The sequence below is a fragment of the Dendrobates tinctorius genome, unplaced genomic scaffold (assembly GCF_039654945.1).
Source record: "Dendrobates tinctorius isolate UK_male_01 unplaced genomic scaffold, ASM3965494v1 ptg000211l, whole genome shotgun sequence".
In the NCBI taxonomy this organism is placed as follows: domain Eukaryota; kingdom Metazoa; phylum Chordata; class Amphibia; order Anura; family Dendrobatidae; genus Dendrobates; species Dendrobates tinctorius.
Window position 1 is genome coordinate 30,036,821 of NW_027361878.1, and position 20,795 is coordinate 30,057,615.

A 20,795-nucleotide genomic window follows, 5' to 3' on the forward strand; every position below is an offset into this window, starting at 1 on the left:
TTTTTTGCCTAATCAGTGTTTGGAGTTTATCACAATTTCTGGAGGTTTTTTTTCACCTCCCGCTTTGAGGACTGACCACAGGTACTCAACGGGAGTGAGATCTGGAGCGTTTCCAGACCATGGACCTAAAATGTCAAGATTTGTTCACCGATCCACTTAGTTATCACTTTTGCCTTGTAACATGGTCTCCATCATTCTGGCAAAAGCTTTGTTCATCAACACATTGCTCCTAGATGATGGGAGAAGTTGGTCGTGAAGGATGCTTAGATCCATTTATTCATAGTGATTTTAGGCCAAATTGTGAGTTTGGCCCCTCCATGGAATAAAAGCCCCCCCACACACACATGGTCTCATGTTCATTTATTGTTGGCAAGGCATATGACTCAACTTTTCTTCTCCGGACAATCATTCTTCCAGACATCCCAAACTGTCTGAAGGAGGCTTCAGAGAAAATTTCACCCCAGTCCTCTGAAGTTCCTGCAAAGTTATTTTCTCTGATTAAACCATCTTTAGGGTGTGTGCACACATTGCGGATTCTGCTGCGGAATGAAATCCGCTGTGCACATGCTCGGATTTTTCCGCATGGATTTGCTGCGGTTTCAAAACCGCAGCATGTCAATTCTTTGTACGGATTCCGCAGCGGTTTAGCACCTGCTCCATGACAGGTGTTAACCCGCAGGGGAAAACTGCAGGCTTAAACCGCCGAAAATCTGCAGATAAACAGCAGGTCTTTTGACCTGCGGATTTAGACAAATCCACGCGGAAAATTCCGCAGCAGAATCCGCAACGTGTGCACACACCCTTAGACTAGAGGAGGTCTGGACTCTGCAGTTATGGATTCAGCAGAGCGCTGGTGACTTTTCTGCCCTCGGTGACCCCGTTCTGTAACTTTACGGGGTTTCCACTTGGTGGCTGAGTTGCTGCGGCTCCTTTCACTTTTCAATATCACTCATGGATTATGGGGAAGATTTTGGAGGAAGAAATGTCATGAACGTACTTGTTACACTGTTACAGGACCGCAATGATACAAGTAAGCTCTTTACTACCAAACGTTCTGTCACACGTTAGTGAATTTAGATGGCATGGCAAGGAACTGGAGGTTATACACCGGTGGGAAGGCAATGGGGCCGGATGTTGTACACCGAATTTAAAACTTCAAGTCAATGTTTAAGAAATATCCCAATACTTTTGTCCATAGAGTGTACGTGACAGGCTACTTTGGGCATGCTTTCATTTACTTGTCATCCATTGACAGAGAAGCCTCAGATTGATCAAGGATAAAGATCAGACACCCGTGTCATCTCATGGATACATATTTGATACCCGGATAAATGTAAATCCCAGTGTAAAACCATCAAACCATAATGCACCATGTGAGAGCCACCCTTCACGTACTGTGTGTAAAATATGGGGATCATAGGGCTGGACAATATGGGAATTTGATTTAATATTTAACCTATACTTCTGGAAAGTGGCCATAAATAGAAATACAAATCATCCTCGAATGCAAAAAACTCATTTATCTTTGAAGATTGTATTTTTACAACCTAGTAATAATCAGCTCAGAAAGTTGCTCTTTTTTTTGGGTGGAGTGGGGGTTTAATAGTTCATCCAACAGCAGGTATTAATCTAGAAAAACAACGAACGAATCCCTTTCCACTCCAGAATCAATGCTCCAGTGATTCCTGCAGTGATAATATCACTTCCGTCGGTCACATGAATGCTGCAGCCAAGGTGAAGCTTGAAATTCACTTGCAATGACTGCTGCAGAAGTTACGGGACATTATAGCTGCCGGAGCGGCAGGGCAAATTAATTTTTCTAAATCTGCCATTAGCATTCCCGCATTGGCTACCCATCATCCAGAGATTTATCCTGCCCTGCTTTAGTGTGTGTAATTGCAAAACAGAAGTTTTCTCCAAAATGCATAAATCTCCAAGAAATGTACATTTATTGCACATTTTGGTTGAGGTGTTGAACATGCATGCAGCCATTCACTAAGTCACAACCAACATGGCCCTATAGGTGTCATCACGCTTTCCTATACACCTTAATGGCACATCTGCTTTCCATCTGCTCACATCAATGAAAATGCAGGAAGTTTGTACAGTTTACAACAGGATCTATGATATATTTTACTACTGTTAAGTGCATAAACTTTTTTTGCATCTCAGGATAGAAAATATGGATCACAGATTTAGGATCTAGTGACCATCGTTATAGGAAATCTTGTAGCAGTAATTGCCTACAGTAGGTTTTCCGGTTTATATAACATATTTTACGGTGCCATGTTTAGGCTAGAAAGGAGAGCCGATACAAAAAGCGCCTCTTGCTTTTAGAGGACCAAATCTGTATTACAGCGACAACCCATTATTATTTTGAATGGGCACTATAATGCTTCATTTCCCCTATGGTGGTGGTGCTGATGTAAAATGAAACACTGCCTGGTTTTGCACAGAATGCAGGTAGGGGGTTCCAGTTGGGAGACACATTGGACACTCCTCATTTGTTTCCAGGGTCCCTTGATATATTTCAGTTCAAATCCCCCTTTAATTGCTAAATCGACATTTTGCAAGCTCGCCATGAGTAGTTGGTAGTTTGTTGATCCACTCACCAGCTGTTCTCCAGAGAGTACTTCCAAAAGTCGGATCAGCATCCTTCCATCTCGCAGGTCATTGTACAGATCGGAGATCCTACAAGTGACGCGGGCAAGGTGAGAATTGACCCATTTGGTAAATGTTTTCTTTTGGACTGCTTCACGTTCATCTGGAGAGTTGTAAAGAGAAGAAATAAATAACTTAATCTATAAAACTTCTTACAAAGAAATAAAATCAGAAAATATAAGACAAGCGATGTATCTTTCCTACCATTAAAGCAATTGCTATTTGAGAACTTACATAAAAAAACTACTATAAAATCTATAACTGTACAAGTCTTCATTAATAGATAAGACCTGAGGCACATGTTTCTCTCTGCTTCATCAGGGGAAGGATGCCCCCAGATGAAGCAGGGTGAAACGCGTAGTAGAGTGCAAGGATACCTGCTATGGAGGTACCATATCACACTGAGAATTTACCATCTATTTGATTACTTTATGAGTGTGTTTCACACTAAGTAATACTTGATTGCAAATTCCAGGATTGCGCTCATTTAATTTCTTTATCTTGGGAATACCTATTCTTCCATTGATTGTTTCTATAGAGTATATTTGGTTCGTCTCATTGTCATTTTTGTAGGTTTTGCTGTTTGTTAGACAGTTAAAAAATAAATAAAAAACACCTTATAAAGATGTGATTTAGAGACTTTTTTTGCACCTTTTTTGGGATTTTTTTTTACTTAACTGTACAATCTCAAACCAGTTTACCTTTACTAAACAGCCCTGTATTAGTACCACCGCTCGTTATGTACTAACAAAAACACACTTTAATGTTTGAAAATCTCCGCAATTATTGATTTGTTTTATTACATTTAAATTATGAAATGCGACCAAAGTAAAAGAATTAAGGTATCATTTCATAAAGCACTTCTTTAAAAATAGTCAGGAATACTTTTTTTTTCTGCGTTTTGATTGCTTTTCAAACTAAGTCATGACGAAAAAAAATGGACATTGCAATAAATATTATAGACTTTATTGGGTACGCTTGGCACAAAATGGATTCAGAACACATCAGTCGTAGACATTTGTGATATCGTCCTATCCCAAGGACAAGAAATTATCCAGTAGAGGAAAACTGGGTCTTCATGCAGGCACTGCTCGAGATTGGGCAGGACCTGTACGGAGAACCAGATTTGGATCGGAGAGAATCGCACCAAGAGGGCTGAAGGCAGCAGCTTGTGGTTTCCAAATCACCATCACTAGCCCACAGCACAACCCCTCCATGTGAGCAATATACTGGAGAGGAACGTTTGGAGAATCTAACAATACGGAGACGCCGTCCTCTTTGTACGGAGTCCAGCAGAGGACAGGGCGAAGATGCCATGGAGGCGCTTGGGGAAGAGATTATAGTTTTTATTTTTCTCCCGGGAGACACGTATTTTTCGACCAATTTTACCTACATATTTCATTTGCATTTTTTTTTTTTTTTCCAAAGAATGGAGGAGATTAGGTAAAATCTTATTCACTCTGCTGTTACTCTAGGTAAACCATACAGATTTCATATAGCATTGGCATGCTCTTATTTGGATGGACACAGTTTCTGCTATGGCAGCTAACAAGTATGGGGGTGTCCTGACTTTCCACAGACAGCAGATGTTGAGGGTTTCAATAGGAGGCAAGATACTGTTGGAGGTGTCTGGCTGCAGAAGATTATTCCATACTTCTCATTGAGAACACATGCACACTCAACTGAGACCAGCGTGCACATGTACGAATGTGTGGGTAACAGCCATCTGTAGGCCTAACTCTCTTGACTGACAGCCATCTCTTCCAACTTCCCCAGTCCTGGGTTCAAATCCCACCAAGGACAACATCTGCAAGAAGTTTGTATGTTCTCTCCAAGTTTGCGTGGGTTTCCTCCCACAATCCAAAGACATACTGATAGGGAATTTGGATTAATATATGGCGAGTGAAAAGAGCAATGTTTCAAAGAAACCTCCACCCAACCAAAGTGCACAATAAAAAACAATCATGATGCACATTTTTTTCTCGGATTTTCCTTGGGAAGCCATAGTCCAGGTGAGCGAGAAGCAACATGCACAGTGTTGGGCGAGTAAATTGCCTTTGGATGCCATAGTTTCCTGAAGAAGGTGCAGAGTGTACTTTACCAGTGGTAGAAACTAAAGTCAGCCTCTTACCAATGGAAATACAACAGCCTTCAGGGCAAAAATGCTTTTCAGTTTTGGGGTGACATTTTGGTCACATCACGTCTTGTACCCTGAGCCTAAAAGACACATTGCTATTAATATGATTTAATGACTAGTCAAGTGTATCCTCCCCCTGGAAGTCAAATCTAATTGCATCAGCTACGTTACTCCAAAAACCAGAAATACAGGTTCCATGAAGAAAATCACATGTCTCGTTTCACAGGGAGCGGCCACAGGGGGAGGAGGAGAACGGGACGAGAAGACGACTCTTAGAAACTTGTTAGGTAATGCTGTTTATAGTGGCGACGAGGAGACAAATCAACTAATAATCAAAGATGACAAAGACTCAGTACACCCAGCTCAAATATGGTGGTGCATAGAGGAGTATATACGATAGGCATGGTAATCAGAGGTGGCTGTTGGACGATGACATAAGTCTACTGGCATATACAGGCAGTGAAGCAACTACAGCCAAAGCGACTGGGGAAACAGGGAATCGAAGCGTTACAATAATAAAAACTCAGCGTGACACAACACATTGCAGGACGGGATCAGACAGACTGCGGCTTTATGGTTTTCTATTTATTATGCGTTGCTTATATAGCACCATTTCTTCTACATTATCATCTCTGTTCCCATTGGGGCTCACAATCTAGATTCCCCATCAGTAGGTCTTTGGAATGTGGGAGAAAACCCGGAGGAAACCCACACAAACACGGGGGAGAACATACAAACTCCTTGTAGAGATTTTGGGATTTGAATCCAGGCCCCCATCGCTGCAAGACTGCTAACCACTGAGCCACCATGCTGCCCAATTTGACCTTTCTATGGCAGGCCTTCATGCATCGCTGCAAGACTGCTAACCACTGAGCCACCATGCTGCCCAATTTGACCTATGGCAGGCCTTCATGCATCGCTGCAAGACTGCTAACCCACTGAGCCACCATGCTGCCCAATTTGACCTTTCTATGGCAGACCTTCATGCAATTTCTTTAGGAACAGCAGTTGTAAAAACAGTAACATGAAATTGATGGAAAAAGATCCGGTTTATAAGAAAATTAAAAAAAAAAAAAAAAAGGTACTTGTCAGCTAAGTGTAAAGCCGCTACTATAATTTACACATATCAATTTAACCTGTAAAAGAACCAAGTGAGATTTGACCTCAATGACCTTGAAGGATTGGGGGGCCAAAAATTACTCTCGTTTGCCTATAATAAATGGTGACATCAACGTATGATCGGTGGAGGCCTGACCACCGTACATGCTGCCAGACCAGGCATACTTGTTGCATACTTCTCAGCCATATGCAAAAGAATTGTTCGTTCTGTAATATTTAGTCACTTTATAAATGTTTGTTTTCATAAACAAACATCTTAAGAACTTTTGTTTTTTCTATCATTTAGCAACTTTAACCCTCCTTTTAACTAGTTCACCATATTCCTGTATGCCCTATAACGTGTAACAGGCCAGACATGTGGACCCCCCGGGCCATCACTACTGATGAGGTTTGTACATTTAGAAGTGGCACATGAGAATCTGATCTTTACTTCTCAATGTTTTTTCAGCCCGTAAGCTTGTGGATGTTAAGAATCAACAAGATCAGAAATACTCGCTCTGCCCTGCTCCAGCCACCGATGACTGTTTACAGGCTGCAGCGGTCACACCAGGACCTCAGCGCACATGACCGCTGCAGCCAATCACTAGACTCAATGGCTCATGCCATCTCTCTATGCATCAAGACTAAGGCCAGTGATTGGCTGCAGCGGTCATGTACTAAGGTTAACGTTGCAGTCTGTAAACAGTCACTGGGAGCAGCAGAGGGAAAGCATTGCGGTACTTGTTTATAACATCTAGACGCCTACGGAAAGAAGAACGTTGAGAGGGAAAAAAACATTTCAATTACTGTAGGTTTTTATGCAATATGAAAGTGCAAACATGTCCTCACCTTGCAATTGCAATGTAGGGATTTAATTGCAAAGATTTAGGTCATGTTTCCATGTATGTGCCAAAAAAGATTTTGGAAGTTTCCCTCTTTATAATTATACACAGCTCTGGCAAAAATTAAGAGACCACTGCACAGTTTTATAAAAATCGGCTTCTCTCCATGTCTGACAGCCATTCCATTCCAGTGTCAGGTGAATTCCAACCATAGTACACCTCATTCTACTAAATGTGCTTCTGATTAGGTGATCACCTGAACCAAACCTTATTTAATGAAGGAAAGTATAAAAAAAAAATCCTACTGTAGTGTTGACAATCCTCTTGCAATAGGACAAGCTGGATGGCAAAACAAGTGCTAATAATATCCCAAAAGTAATAGGAAAGAAAAAATTACTTTTAACCATGCCAAATGAATTAAAGGGAATCTGTCACCTGGTTTTGGCGGGCTATTTAAATGAGATCGGTCCGGTCCGATGGGCGGTGTTTTGGATCTTTGCCACCTCCCCATCCTTGGCCGCCGTCCGCAGTTTTTTCATTAATAGGAGTAGGTGTCCGCCATCTTTTGCGCGTGCGCTAAGCATTCTTGGCTCGTGCAGTATGCTTTGCCCAACTGCGGGCAAAGCCGAAAAGCCTTAGTGCATATGCGCCTGTTAACTAGGCCCCAGAACACAGCAAAATACTTCCGGGGTCTAGTTAACCGATGCATGCTGTCTTTTTTCTTTTGGCTCCACATTGAAGATTGCAGAGATAAACCCCCCCCCCCCCAAAAAAAAAAAAAAATTTAGCATGAGTTTTTATTAAATGAAAGCAACGGGTCATCTGCACAAAAGTTCAATACTTCCGCTACATGGAAACATGCAAAAACCAAAAAAGGGAGAACATACAGCTCTGAAAATTTTGCAGCAGTCTTTTAATTTTTGCCAGTTTGTCTGATTTTTCTCTTTATATTTTTGAGTAAAATGTAAATTGCTCTTTTATTCTTTGAACTACTGACAACTTGTCTCCAAATTTCCAAGCACTACATTTTGTATTTATTTTCAGAAAATGAGAACTGGTCAAAAGAACAAAAAATGCAGAGTGCTTGGAGACCTCAAATAATGCTAAGAAAACAAAAGTTCATAATCATTTAGAAACAACAATACTAATGTTTTAACTCAGGAAGAGTTCAGAAATCAATATTTTGTGGAATAACCATGATTGTTAATCACAGCTTTCATGCATCTTGGCTGCTTTCCTCCAGCCTCTCACACTGCTCGTGCGTGACCTTATGCCACTCCTGGTACACGAGGTAAGCAGTTCTTCTTTGTTTGATGGCTTGTGACTATCCATCTTCCTCTTGATTACATTTCAGAGGTTTTCAATGGGGTTCAGGTCTGGAGATTGGGCTGGCCATGACAGGGATTTGATGTGGTGGTCCTTCATTCACACACTGATTGACCTAGCTGTGTGGCATGGCGCATTATCCTGCTGGAAAAACCAGTCCTCAGAGTTGGGGAACATTGCCTGAGCAGAAGGAATCAACTGTTTTTCCAGGATAACCTATTAGGTGACTTGATTCATACGTCCTTAACAAAGATTAACCTGCCCAATTCCAGCCTTGCTGAAGCATCACCAGATCATCACCGATCCTCCACCAAATTTCACAGTGGATGCAAGACACAGTGGCTTTGTTAAGTGCAGAGTCAAAGTTTTTCTGTACTAAAAAAAATATTTGAAAAATTAAAAAAAAAAAAAAAAAAAAAAAAAGTTAAAAAGGGGAAAATAAAAAATAAAAATAAAAAATGCAGTAATCAGAAAAGATTGCTACTGCATATTTTGGTGTGAGCAGCTGCAGAAAATATGCTGCATTTATAGTTTACGGATTTGTTGCAGCAGTGTGGCCATCAATCACAGTTGACATTTGCGCCAAGGTGCAGGAGATACTGTCCCAAATTTCTTCTGGTTCCCAGAACTGAAGGTATATAGATTACAGATGATAAGGGCAGACATTGGCCTAGAGTGTCACAATCGATCATCTCCATGACCAGTTCAGAAGCAACACCCACCGCATAACACTAGGTCTCCCATGCTCTACTTCAGTGATAGCGAGTGATATCAGTCTTTCCATCAAATTATCCAATTGCACACGTTCAGAAAACATTCTGCATGGTGAGGATGTGAATATACGGTAATCGGCCCGGAGGGGTTTGTACAAAGTATAGGAATCTGCTGCATGTACAAAACGTCAAGAAAACATGTGACACATACCCACAAGGAAAAAGTAAGATAACAGAGTCATGTGATATTAATACATATAAGGAATAATTCACATTGTAAAGCTGGATGAAGACGTGAGAACGCTATCCTGCAGACTTCTCGTGCCCTGGGGGAAACCAAAAAATAAAAATTAGAACTCCACTCCCCGGGTGACCATTGGGCAACTATATGACATGTATAGCTGTTTGCAGCTTACATAATAAATTCGCTATAGATAACATATACAAGTATTCTGCGGTCCTGAAAGATGCGCCACAGGCGTCTGTGGAAGCACAGTGGACATGGGATTTCTGTACTATCTGGCAGCTGCGGTTTTGACGCTGCATAGATACGCAGCACCAAAACCGCAGCAATTCCTGATCGTGTGCACATACCCTTGAACTGATTAATATGAAGCATAAAAAAAAAAAATAAATAAATACTAAGGAAACTAGCCATGAAATAAGCCTTCAGGATAAGATGGTCACACCATCATGGTACATTAGGAATAGGATGAAAACTCGGCTATCCGGATAGATGAATGGTCTTGTGGTAGGGTTTGCTCTACACATAGGAGTGGATGCACTACAGAGAAGCATCCTTTACACCCCCTTTTTTGGATTTACCTCAGTCTTACTGCACTCAGTTTTGTTTTCTTCCCTCCATGTGATTACCAAAGGCATAACCATCAATTTTACACCTCTGTATTATATATATTTAAAATATTTTATTATACATAAATTTTAAATAGCATTTTTTATTCTCTATGAATAAAAGTTGCAGGTATTTAAAACAAATCAAATATATCTTCATTTTACATATTATATATGTAAAATAAAATATATAGTACACACACAGTTCAAAAAAATAGAAGGAACACTAAAAAAAAAAAAACATCCTATATATCACTGAATGAAATATTCCAGTTGCAAATCTTTATTCATAATAGTGGAATGTGTTGCAATAAAACATGAAAATGATCAATATAAACCAAAACTAACATCATATGGAGGTCTGGATTTGGAATGATACTGAAAATCAAATTACAGGCTGATCCAACTTCAGTGGAAATCCCTCGACAAGAAAATGATGCTCAGTATTGTGTGTGGCCTCCACGTACTTGTATGACCTCCCTACAATGCCTGGGCATGCTCCTGATGATGCGGTGGATGCTCTCCTGAATGATCTCCTCCCAGAGATGGATTAAAGTATCTGTCAACTCCTGGACAGTCAGTGGTGCAATGTGGCATTGGTGGATGGAACAAGACATGATGTCCCAGATGTGCTCAATTGGATTCAGGTCTGAGCAACGGGCATACCAGTCCATAGCATCAATGCCGTCATCATGCAGGAACTGCTGACCTTTCAGCCACATGAGGCATAGCATTGTCATGCATCAGAAAGAACCCAGGGGTTCACTGCACCTGCATATGGTCTTACAATGGGTCTGGGGATCTCATCCCGGTACCTAATGGCAGTCAGAGTGCCTCTGGCTAGCACCACATGGAGGGTTGTACGGCCCTCCAAAGAAATGCCTCCCCACATCATTACTGACTCACTGCCAAACTGGTCATGCAGGAAGATGTTGCAGGCAGCAGAACATTCTTCACAACATCTCCAGGCTCTGTCACGTCTGTCACATGTGCTCAGTGTGAACTTGCTCTCATCCGTGAAGAGCACAGGATGCCAATGTCAAATCGACCAATCTTGGTGATCTCTGGCAAATGACAATCACCCTGCATGATGTTGGACTGTAAGCTCAACACCCACTTGTGGACGTCAAGCCCTCATACCACCCTCACGGAGTTTGCACAAAGGAGGAGGTAGCGATCCTACTGCTCGGTTGTTTCCTTCCTACGCCCCCTCCATGTATCTGTTCCATGCTCTTGACACTGTGCTGACAAATACAGCTACCCTTCCTGCCACAGCTCGCATTAATGTACCATCCAGGATGAGCTGCACTACCTGAGCAAATTCTGTGGGTTGTAGACATCGCCTCAAACTACTGTACAGTACCTCTTGGGATGAGAGCAATAACAAAATGCAAGTGACCAAAACAGCCAAAAAGGATGAGAACAGATAAATGGTATTTATAGGAGTTCGGCAAGGGGTGACCACAGACCATTTCTCTGTTCTCATCCTTTGGGCCCAATTTTTTTTTTTTTTTTACAATTGGGATTTCACTAAGAACGTTGCACCATTTGGCTTTTACAGGTTTTCCCTGCACATTCAACAATAATGTGATCTATGGTTATATATCAGTTGAGAGGAGCTCAAGAAAGGACAGAAACGATCTAACCCTCCTCCCAACCCACTCAGAGGTCATTAGTGAGCTCACTGATGGATTTCTCAGTAAACATGTTCTGCAGACAGCTATAGACCGTGCGACACAGAGGCTATAGAAAGCAAACGATGCAATTTTTTTTTTATTTTTTAACAAAACCCAATTGCAAAAATATTTTTTAGCACCTATTACATGCACTAAAAAAAAAAGTCCCGAAGAAGTGGACAACCTCTTTAAGTCCCAGGGTTTCTACCATGCACAGTAGTCTGATATTGTGACTGCAGTCCTCCTCTGCTATCTCCATTACTTTACAGACAAGTACAGCTCCACCTGCTCAACAACAAAGTATCAGAGAACATTGTTTTCCCGTGTTTGCAGGAATGCTAGAATCAGAAAACCTCCAGCACAGAGGCGGTATAATCACAGCATCCATACATCCCAGTGTGAGGCATGCAGAGATCTGCACAGGCAGGTTACACGCATTCCCATGTTCAGGCATCAGATGAGAGAGAAATTACATTGGTCTTATTTTACCTGGGACGGCATAGCCGTCAATTTAACACATTTTTCCTCGGGTGCGTGTCAAGGCAGAAACCTTTTTTCCCTATAGCAAAAGGCACAGGATACGCCCAGAGAGCAGCAGCAGCTATGTCGAAATCTGCAATTCAAATCAGTGTAGTAGTACCATTGATAGGATGATGGGAGTACTCCCCTAGGACACCTCCGAAAGCAAAAGCACCAAAGTGCAGCAGCTCCGCAGCCAAACAGGACTTGCAAAGCGGAAAAGAACCGACTGTTCGGAGAACTTTTCATTGTTTCTTTTCCCCCATACACTGTTTTGCTAAACCTTGCCCAAAAGTACCGTACATTTAGATTTCACCAGCAACGTAGGAAGTAAAGTCACAGTTGTGGTTTCACTCTGCAGTTATTACATCACTCTACAAAAAAAAAGTTTACATAAAAATTAATATCCGAAATTACTTTTTCAATTTGACAGTTTAAAAGTCTCTGCTTGTTGTCAATGAATAAGCCATGCAGATTTTATTTCATTTTTTTATTTTTATTTTTTTTACTACACAATTTTGTGTTGAGCAAAACACGTGCATCTGTAAAAAGAAAAAAAAAAAAAAAAAAAATCAGAAATCTGGCAAAAAAAAATAAGCTTTAATGAATTACCCCCATTGAGTATTTTGTGTGGATTTTATATTCATTTTTTAATTTTAACCTAAAAGGGAATCTGTCAGCAGGTTTTTGCAACCTAATATGACAGCAGCACTATGTAGAGACAGAGACCTTGATTCTTGCAATGTGTCACTTACTGGGCTGCTTGCTGTAGTTTTGATAAAAATCAGTGTTTTATCAACAGGAGATTATCACTAGGGGATTAGTAACCCTGCTGCCAGATAGTCAAACCTCGCCCTGACCACCGATTGGCAGCTTTCTGTGTACACTGTGCATAGACAGAAAGCTGTCAATCAGTGATGTGGGCAGGGGCTATACAGAGCACAGCATTCAGAGCTCTACTAGATCTGCAGCAGAAAAAAAAAAAAAAAAAGGGATTTTATTAATATAACACACAACTTAGTAAGTGACATCGCTCGAATCGTGGGTCTCTGCCCCTACATTATGCTGCTCTCAGATGGGGGTAGCAGAAATCTGGTGTCAGATACCTTTTCATACCGAATGTACTTGGGGCGAAAAAAAAACACTTTCAATTCGGTTTCATTAAAAAAAAAAAAAAAAAAAACTTTATAAGCTCATTGATTCCCTGCACAGTTGACTTTGATCTCGTCTACGGTCATAAATCAGGTGAGCAGAGCTCAAAAAAGACAGATAACAGAATCTTTCCCTTGGACAGTCACACTTGTTGGAATTTCAGCCGTGAGCGAAAAGACGTCGATCGGTATTTAATTGCACTCATACAGTATCGTCCCCACGCCGTGGCTGACACCAGTCCTATGGCGATCTAAGCTCAGGTCAGTAGAACCGTGGGAGATCTGGGCATTATATCTGCATTACAGCTGGTTGGAAATTGATCCGAATATGGTTGATTTAGTAACCTAGGAGGTGGCACAAAAAGCAGGTCTAACAGGCACCTAATTCACATTACATCACCGACGGACCCAGCCAAAAAAAGCAGGATCTGCTGACATTAATGTATTTTTACCATTTTACTAACAAACCCGACTTTAGGAGTGCAGTATGGATGTCAGCAGTAGAAAACACGCTGGACCAACTCAGGGAAGTACAAGGACAATGCCTCTAATAAAAGTGCGGAGTCTTTTTGCCATTCCTGTTCCTTGGACGATACATTTCACCTGCTTGTAGACGTTCATGTTAGATTGTGACCTTATTAAAAGCTTAGTGGCATTTTAAAGATTAGAACTGAAAATGCACCGTTGTTTGCTTTCCACTATGTGCACAGATCCATGTGTACGCACTGGTCGACTGCCAGGGGCGTGCTGGAATACAGGCCGTGCCAAAGTCACAAACCCTACAGAATAGTGAAATATGGGATCCACGAAATGGAATAATGCAGGAAGGCCAGGCTTACATCTAGAAGCCATAAGCTTGTATTTGGCATTTGGCCGATGTACAGTGGGGAAAAAAAGTATTTAGTATTAGTATTTTTTTGCCTACCTGAAAAAAAGTATTTAGTCAGCCACCAATTGTGCAAATTCTCCCTCTTAAAAAAAGACGAGAGAGGCCTGTAATTGACATCATAGGTAGACCACAAATATGAGTCAAAATGAGAAAACAAATCCAGAAAATCACCTTATTTGATTTGGCAAGATATATTTTGCATATTATGGTGGAAAATAAGTATTTGGTCACCTAAAAACATGCAAGGTTTCTGGCTCTCACAGACCTGGAACTTCTTCTTTAAGAGGCTCCTCTGTCCTCCACTCATTACCTGTAGTAATAGCACCTGTTTGAACTTGTTATCAGTATAAAAGACACCTGTCCACAACCTCAAACAGTCACACTCCAAACTCCACTATGGTGAAGACCAAAGAGCTAATCGAAGGACACCAGAAACAAAATTGTATCCCTGCACCAGGCTGGGAAGACTGAATCTGCAAAGGCAAGCAGCGTGGTGTGATGAAATCAACTGTGGGAGCAATAATAAGAAAATGGAAGACATACAAGACCACTGATAATCTACCTCAATCTGGGGCTTCACACAAGATCTCACCCTGTGGGGTCAAAATGATCACAAGAACAATGAGTAAAAATCCCAGAACCACATGGGGGGACCTAGTGAATGACCTGCATAGAGCTGGGACCACCGTAACAAAGGCTACCATCAGTAACACACTACTCCACCAGGGACTCAGATCCTGCAGTGCCAGACGTGTCCCCCTGCTTAAGCCAGTACATGTCCGGGCCCGTCTGAAGTTTGCTACAGAGCAGTTGGATTATCCAGAAGAGTATTGGGAGAATGTCATATGGTCTGATGAAACCAAAGTAGATCGGTTTGGTAGAAACAAAACTCGTCGTGTTTGGAGGAGACAGAATGCTGAGTTGCATCCAAAGAACACCATACCTACTGCGAAGCATGAGGGTGGCAACAGCATGCTTTGGGACCAGGATGACTGATCCGTGCACATGAAAGAATGAATGGGGCCATGTATCATGAGATTTTGAGTGCAAACCTCCTTACATCAGCAAGGGCATTGGAGATGAAACGTGGATGGGTCTTTCACAGCATGATAATGATCCCAAGCACACCGCCAGGGCAACGAAGGAGTGGCTTTGCAAGAAGCATATGAAGGTCTTGGAGTGGCCTAGCCAGTCTACAGATCTCAACTCATAGGAAACCTTCGGAGGGATTTGAAAGTGCGCGTTGCCCAGCGACATGCACAAAACATCACTGCTCTAGAGGAGATCTGCATGGAGGAATGGGCCAACATACCACCAACAGTGTGCGCCAACCTTGTGAAGACTTACAGAAAACATTTGACCTCTGTCATTGCCAACAAAGGATATATAACAAAAAATTGAGATGAACTTTTGTTAATGACGAAAAACGTATTTTCCACCATAATTTGCAAAATAAATTTGGCCAAATCAGACAAGGTGATTTTCTGGATTTGTTTTCTCATTTTGACTCTCATATTTGTGGTCTACTACCTATGATGTCCATTACAGGCCTCTCTCTTCTTTTTAAGTGGGAGAACTTGCACAATTGGTGGCTGACTAAATATTTTTTTCCCCCCACTGTACAAAGTGACTAGTGCCGCCATGATTGGAAATTCCACCATCACATACAGGAGCACTTGTGCAACAGGGATAAGAGGTTATTCCTTTACGATGCTGGAATAAGTGATAAAGGAAATGTGGGACTTCACTTTTAAGCAACATCTCACTAACTTATGAAACTCTTGAGTGACAGGTAAGAGGCTTTCATTACCGGAGATAATCTGAGCAAGGGCTAATAAAATCTCATATTTGGAGCTTCCACACCAGAGGTGCACAACATGCCCCATGGGGTCCATATGCAAGTCACACTGTCATGCTTTGCTGACACCCATCCTCTCCCAAAAAAAAAAAAAAAAAAAAAATATAATGAGGATTCTGTATGAATGTGGCTCTCCCAATTATCGGAGATACAAAATACTTGGCACTTTTCTGTAATTCTTACTACCATGGACAGATCGGAGCTTTGGCACGGCCACCTTGACTACTTTTCTCTAGGATGCACTGGGGCTCCTATTCTCTGGATAATTAGAAGATCCAAAAAGGAGACCCCCAACTTCAAATATTGGTGGCAAAATAAATCAATACCAAGGCAACATATTATCCCCAAGATGCAAGAAGAAAATCTTACATCTGATACAAATCCAAGAAAAAGCAAATCCCGATTGTGGAGTCACATTTGGCGCCATATGACGGCTCCGTATTGTAGCGAGACAGTGCCACTTTTAGAGTAACAGGTGCAGTATTTCGGGAGGTCTTGCCCTGCAGTCATGCAGTACAATCGATAAAACAAGGGCTTTTCTGTATTTCGCCCCGTCGCCCTTATTTATGAGACGCCGTCCAGGTTTACAGTCAACAAAGCACGAGGTTGCGGACAGATGTCTTTTATGGCAACATCCTAAGGCAACCAAACATTACCGAACATGGTTTATAGCTCTTGTACCGTGATAATAATCTTCACACTCAGCACAAAAAGCCACTATCGACTGTACATGTATATTATATGGCCCTAATAAATGCAGTCCTTCAGGAGAGCGCGTCACGGGAAACCTCCATAAAGGGAGGTCTACCTATCTCATGGGTACAACCACATACGAATATGCTGGGAAATGTCACCTCACCATCAAACCTCGTACTTTGATATTAGAACAAGCAAAAATTCATGGCTCGTTATTCTAGCTTCATTCAATAGACCAATGTGCAAGAAAAAAGAAAAAAAAATTATAATAAATGTATTGTAGGGCAACGATCACACACCTGAGAATTAAATGAGGATTTTCATATGGATTTTACCCTAAGAATTGCTAATGGTCAACCTGTATTGAAGCGCGTCTCCTTTGCAATGATTGATTGGTTGGTCATCAATATCAAATGGGTTTGGTCTTTGGAGTCTTTTTTTTTTATTATTAATTATTATTATTATTATTAGGGGTGGGAGAAGGGAACAAAAAATAATTTTGAAATCATAGCTTGTTACAGTATAAAATAAATAAATAAAAACACTACCCAAACCCATTACCCCATTAAGGGGAGGCTAACACTCGAGTTACAGAGTAGTAAACCATTCACATTCTCAGTCATAAGAATATATAGTATGACCTCAAATTTCTAGTTAATACTTCTAAATTTTCAAACTGAATATTTGCACACAAAACATGGCTGGCTCAGAGATGATGACCGCACGCTGCCTCTCCTCACCCCAACACAGGTGTATACACGCCCCCAGGAAGAAGCAACAGCGAAACATGCGTCGGGGTGAGGAGAGACAGAATGCGGTCATCATCTCTGAGCCAGCCACACTTTTGAAAATTAGGTAATATGTACCTTTCTAAATCCTTATAATGCTGGATACCTGTTTAATATGGCGTATGATCTATGTTATCAGCTATATAGAAATGTGTATTATGGTGGGGTTTAAATATTAAAAATGCAGGTAAAAACATACAGATTTTTCCACTATTGATTGGCTATCAATATATTTGATAAGCATTCCCTGTGGATCAAGTGTTTTTTTTTTTTTTTGCAAATAATTTTTTATTACAAATATTTGATTAATATTTTTTGCTATGTACTCTGCACCCGCCGTGATTTTGGCATATTTTGTGTGCACATATTCAATACTATATATTCTTATGACTGTAGCTGCCTCTCCTTTTGGCTCGGTTTGAGGCACCTTTTAGTATATGTGTATTAAAATTGTTTCAATAAAAAGACGTATTTTAAGTTTTGTGTTCCAAACACTTCTGCTTTCCCACAGAATTGTGAGAATGTGTATGGGTTACTAAAAAAAAAATTAAGAAAAAACACACCACAACAACTAGAAATAAGGAAGAAACAAAAAAGAAAAACATCCTCACACAATTTGAAGCCTTAGAGAAAAAAAAAAAAGTTTCCATTCTGTAAAAGACTGAAACAACCAACCCTGATGAAAAATCCTAGAACATAATGATACAATCATTAAACCACTTTTGTATTAGACCATTGTATTTTGTGTTTGTTGACCCAGTCGGTGCCAAGCCGAGGAGGTTCTCACCTTCCTCGCAGAACAGCCGTTACTTGTATCTACAATGGAAGGATTAAGTATAACTACAGACCCGACTTTGGTATTACCCAGTAACAGCTGAAGTGGAACCCTTAATAGTATATAAAAATGAATTAAACTTTTTTTTTTAAAAACTAAATAACATTTAAAAAGGTTCTGAAATTTAAGATTTATTATATTAATGTATCTAAGGTATCTATCGCTCAGTGGTGACCGCCGAAATCGGAAGGTAACGCATATTTAGTGACATTTACAACAGGCTCCTAAAAGAAGGGTCTTGCGGGTAGTACTGGCACATCCAAAGGCCATTTGGCAAAATCTAATGTTCTACCGTGAATATATGTGCCCCAAACTTCTGTGTTTTGTTGCTGCAGATTCCAAATCTATAGGGAAGGCCAATTTACGTGTCCGTTTTATCCATGACCCGCAGTGGATCTTCTGCAAGAAATTTTGGAGCAGAATGGACCCTAGGAATGTATGAAGCCCTTTATCCTCAGTGACTGGTTTCTACTAAAACCCCAAATAGTCACATAACAGAGGCACGGTTTACCGGTAGATGTGATCACATGTCATGGAAATTTTTAAGCTAAAATCAGAATTCGATCCAGCAGGAAGTACAAGCTTTTCTTTATATTTCCTTTCAAATCCACTTCCGGCTTTGGCAAAAAAAAAGTTGTTTTTTTTTAACTTACAAAGATGAACTCACCTATAAAGATACTAACTACCACAGTACAAGGTGGTGCCCGCTGGTCCATGTGGCTTCCAAAAGCCAATGGGAAGCAATGGCACGGATAAGTGCCTGCCGCCACATACACTGGGTGCAGAATTATTAGGCAAGTTGTATTTGAGAGGATTCTTTTTATTATTGAACAACAACCATGTTCTCAATCAACCGAAAAGACTCAAATATCAAAGCTTAATATTTTTGGAAGTTGGAGTGGGTTTGTTTTTTTTTTTTTTAGATTTGGCTATCTTAGGAGGATATGTGCAGGTAACTATTACTGTGCAGAATTATTAGGCAACTTAATAAAAACCAAATATATACATACCCATCTCACTTGTTTATTTTCACCAGGTAAACCAATATAACACAAAATTTAGAAATAAACATTTGACATTCAAAAACAAACAAAAAAATCAGTGACCAATATATCGACCTTTCTTTACGATGACACTCACCTTCCTTCCATCCATAGATTGTCAGTTGCTTGATCTGTTTACGATCAGCATTGCGTGCCGCAGCCACCACAGCCTCCCAGACACTGTTCGGAGAGGTGTACTGTTTTCCCTCCCTGTAGATCTCACATTTTATGAGGGACCACAGGTTCTCTATGGGGTTCAGATCAGGTAAACAAGGGGGCCAGGTCATTATTTTTTCTTCTTTTAGACCTTTACTGGCCAGCCACGCTGTGGAGTATTTGGATGCATGTGATGGAGCATTGTCCTGCATGAAAGTCATGTTTTTCTTCAACGATACCGACTTCTTCCTGTACCACTGCTTGAAGAAGGTGTCTTCCAGAACCTGGCAGTAGGTCTGGGAGTTGAGCTTCACTCCATCCTCAACCCGAAAGGGTCCCACAAGTTCATCTTTGATGATACCAGCCCATACCAGTACCCCACCTCCACCTTGCTGGCGTCTGAGTCGGAGTGGAGCTCTCTGCCATTTACTGATCCAGCCTCGGGCCCATCAAGAGCCACTCATTTCATCAGTCCATAAAACCTTAGAAAAATCAGTCTTAAGATATTTCTTGGCCCAGTCTTGACGTTTTCTTATGTTTCTTTTTCAAAGGTGGTCGTTTTCCAGCCTTCCTTACCTTGGCCATGTCCCTGAGTATGGCACTCCTTGTGCTTTTTGATATTCCAGTAACGTTGCAGCTCCGAAATATGCAAAACTGGTGGCAAATGGCATCTTGGCGGCTTGATGCTTGATCTTCCTCAATTCATGGGCAGTTATTTTGCGCTTTTTTTTTTTATCAACACGCATCTTGCGACCCTGTTGGCTATTTGCCATGAAACGCTTGATTGTTCGGTGATCACGCTTCAAAAATTTGGCAGTTTCAAGACTGCTGCATCCCTCTGCAAGACATCTCACAATTTTTGACTTTTTCAGAGTCCGTCAAATCTTTCTTCTGACACATTTTGCCAAAGGAAAGGAAGTTGCCTAATAATTAAGCACACCTTATATAGGGTGTTAGTAGTTAGACCACACCCCACCTCATTACAGAGATGCAAATCACCTGATTTACGTTATTGGCAGTTGGCTTTCAAGCCTATACAGCTTGGAGAAGAACAACATGTATAAAAAGGATGATGTGATCAAAATACTCATTTGCCTAATAATTCTGCACACAGTCTACATTTTGCCTGCACAATGGTGTCCATCTAGTGAATGCATACTGTGCCAAGCAAGTTATCTCCAATCCATAGGATAGTGGATACCGTACCGATTTCTGGGGATCCACTCGCTCTGCTGGTTTATCTAATAAAGCCCTGCTCCGGATTGGTGGGCTCTCAGAGGTCAGACCCCCAGCGAGCAGCAAGTTATCCCATATCCTATGCATGGAGGATAAAGAATAAACTTGGTACAAGACAAGTGTGCGTTGCCCTCATAAGTATAATATACTCAAATGTGGACAAATGAAAATTACGGTACAGGAAAATTAGGAAATCACTTTTGGGAACGATTTTCAATTCTGAAACTCTGAAAAGCTACAGGCAAACAATTTCCACGGCACAGCAAAGGGGCACGGGAGGCTTTAGGTAATGGGGATCAAAGTGAGAAAAATACACGTT

At 41.0% G+C, this 20,795-nt stretch overlaps 1 protein-coding gene across 3 annotated transcripts in view; it reads right to left on the reverse strand.

The window, feature by feature from the left end:
• LOC141058425 (spectrin beta chain, non-erythrocytic 1-like) overlaps nt 1-20,795 on the reverse strand; it is a 172,746-nt gene that overhangs the window by 61,531 nt on the left and 90,420 nt on the right. For all 3 annotated transcript variants that reach the window (XM_073554677.1, XM_073554675.1, XM_073554676.1), the window contains one exon: nt 2,613-2,764. In XM_073554677.1, coding sequence (XP_073410778.1) covers nt 2,613-2,764 — 152 coding nt within the window. The remainder of the gene's footprint in view (nt 1-2,612; nt 2,765-20,795) is intronic.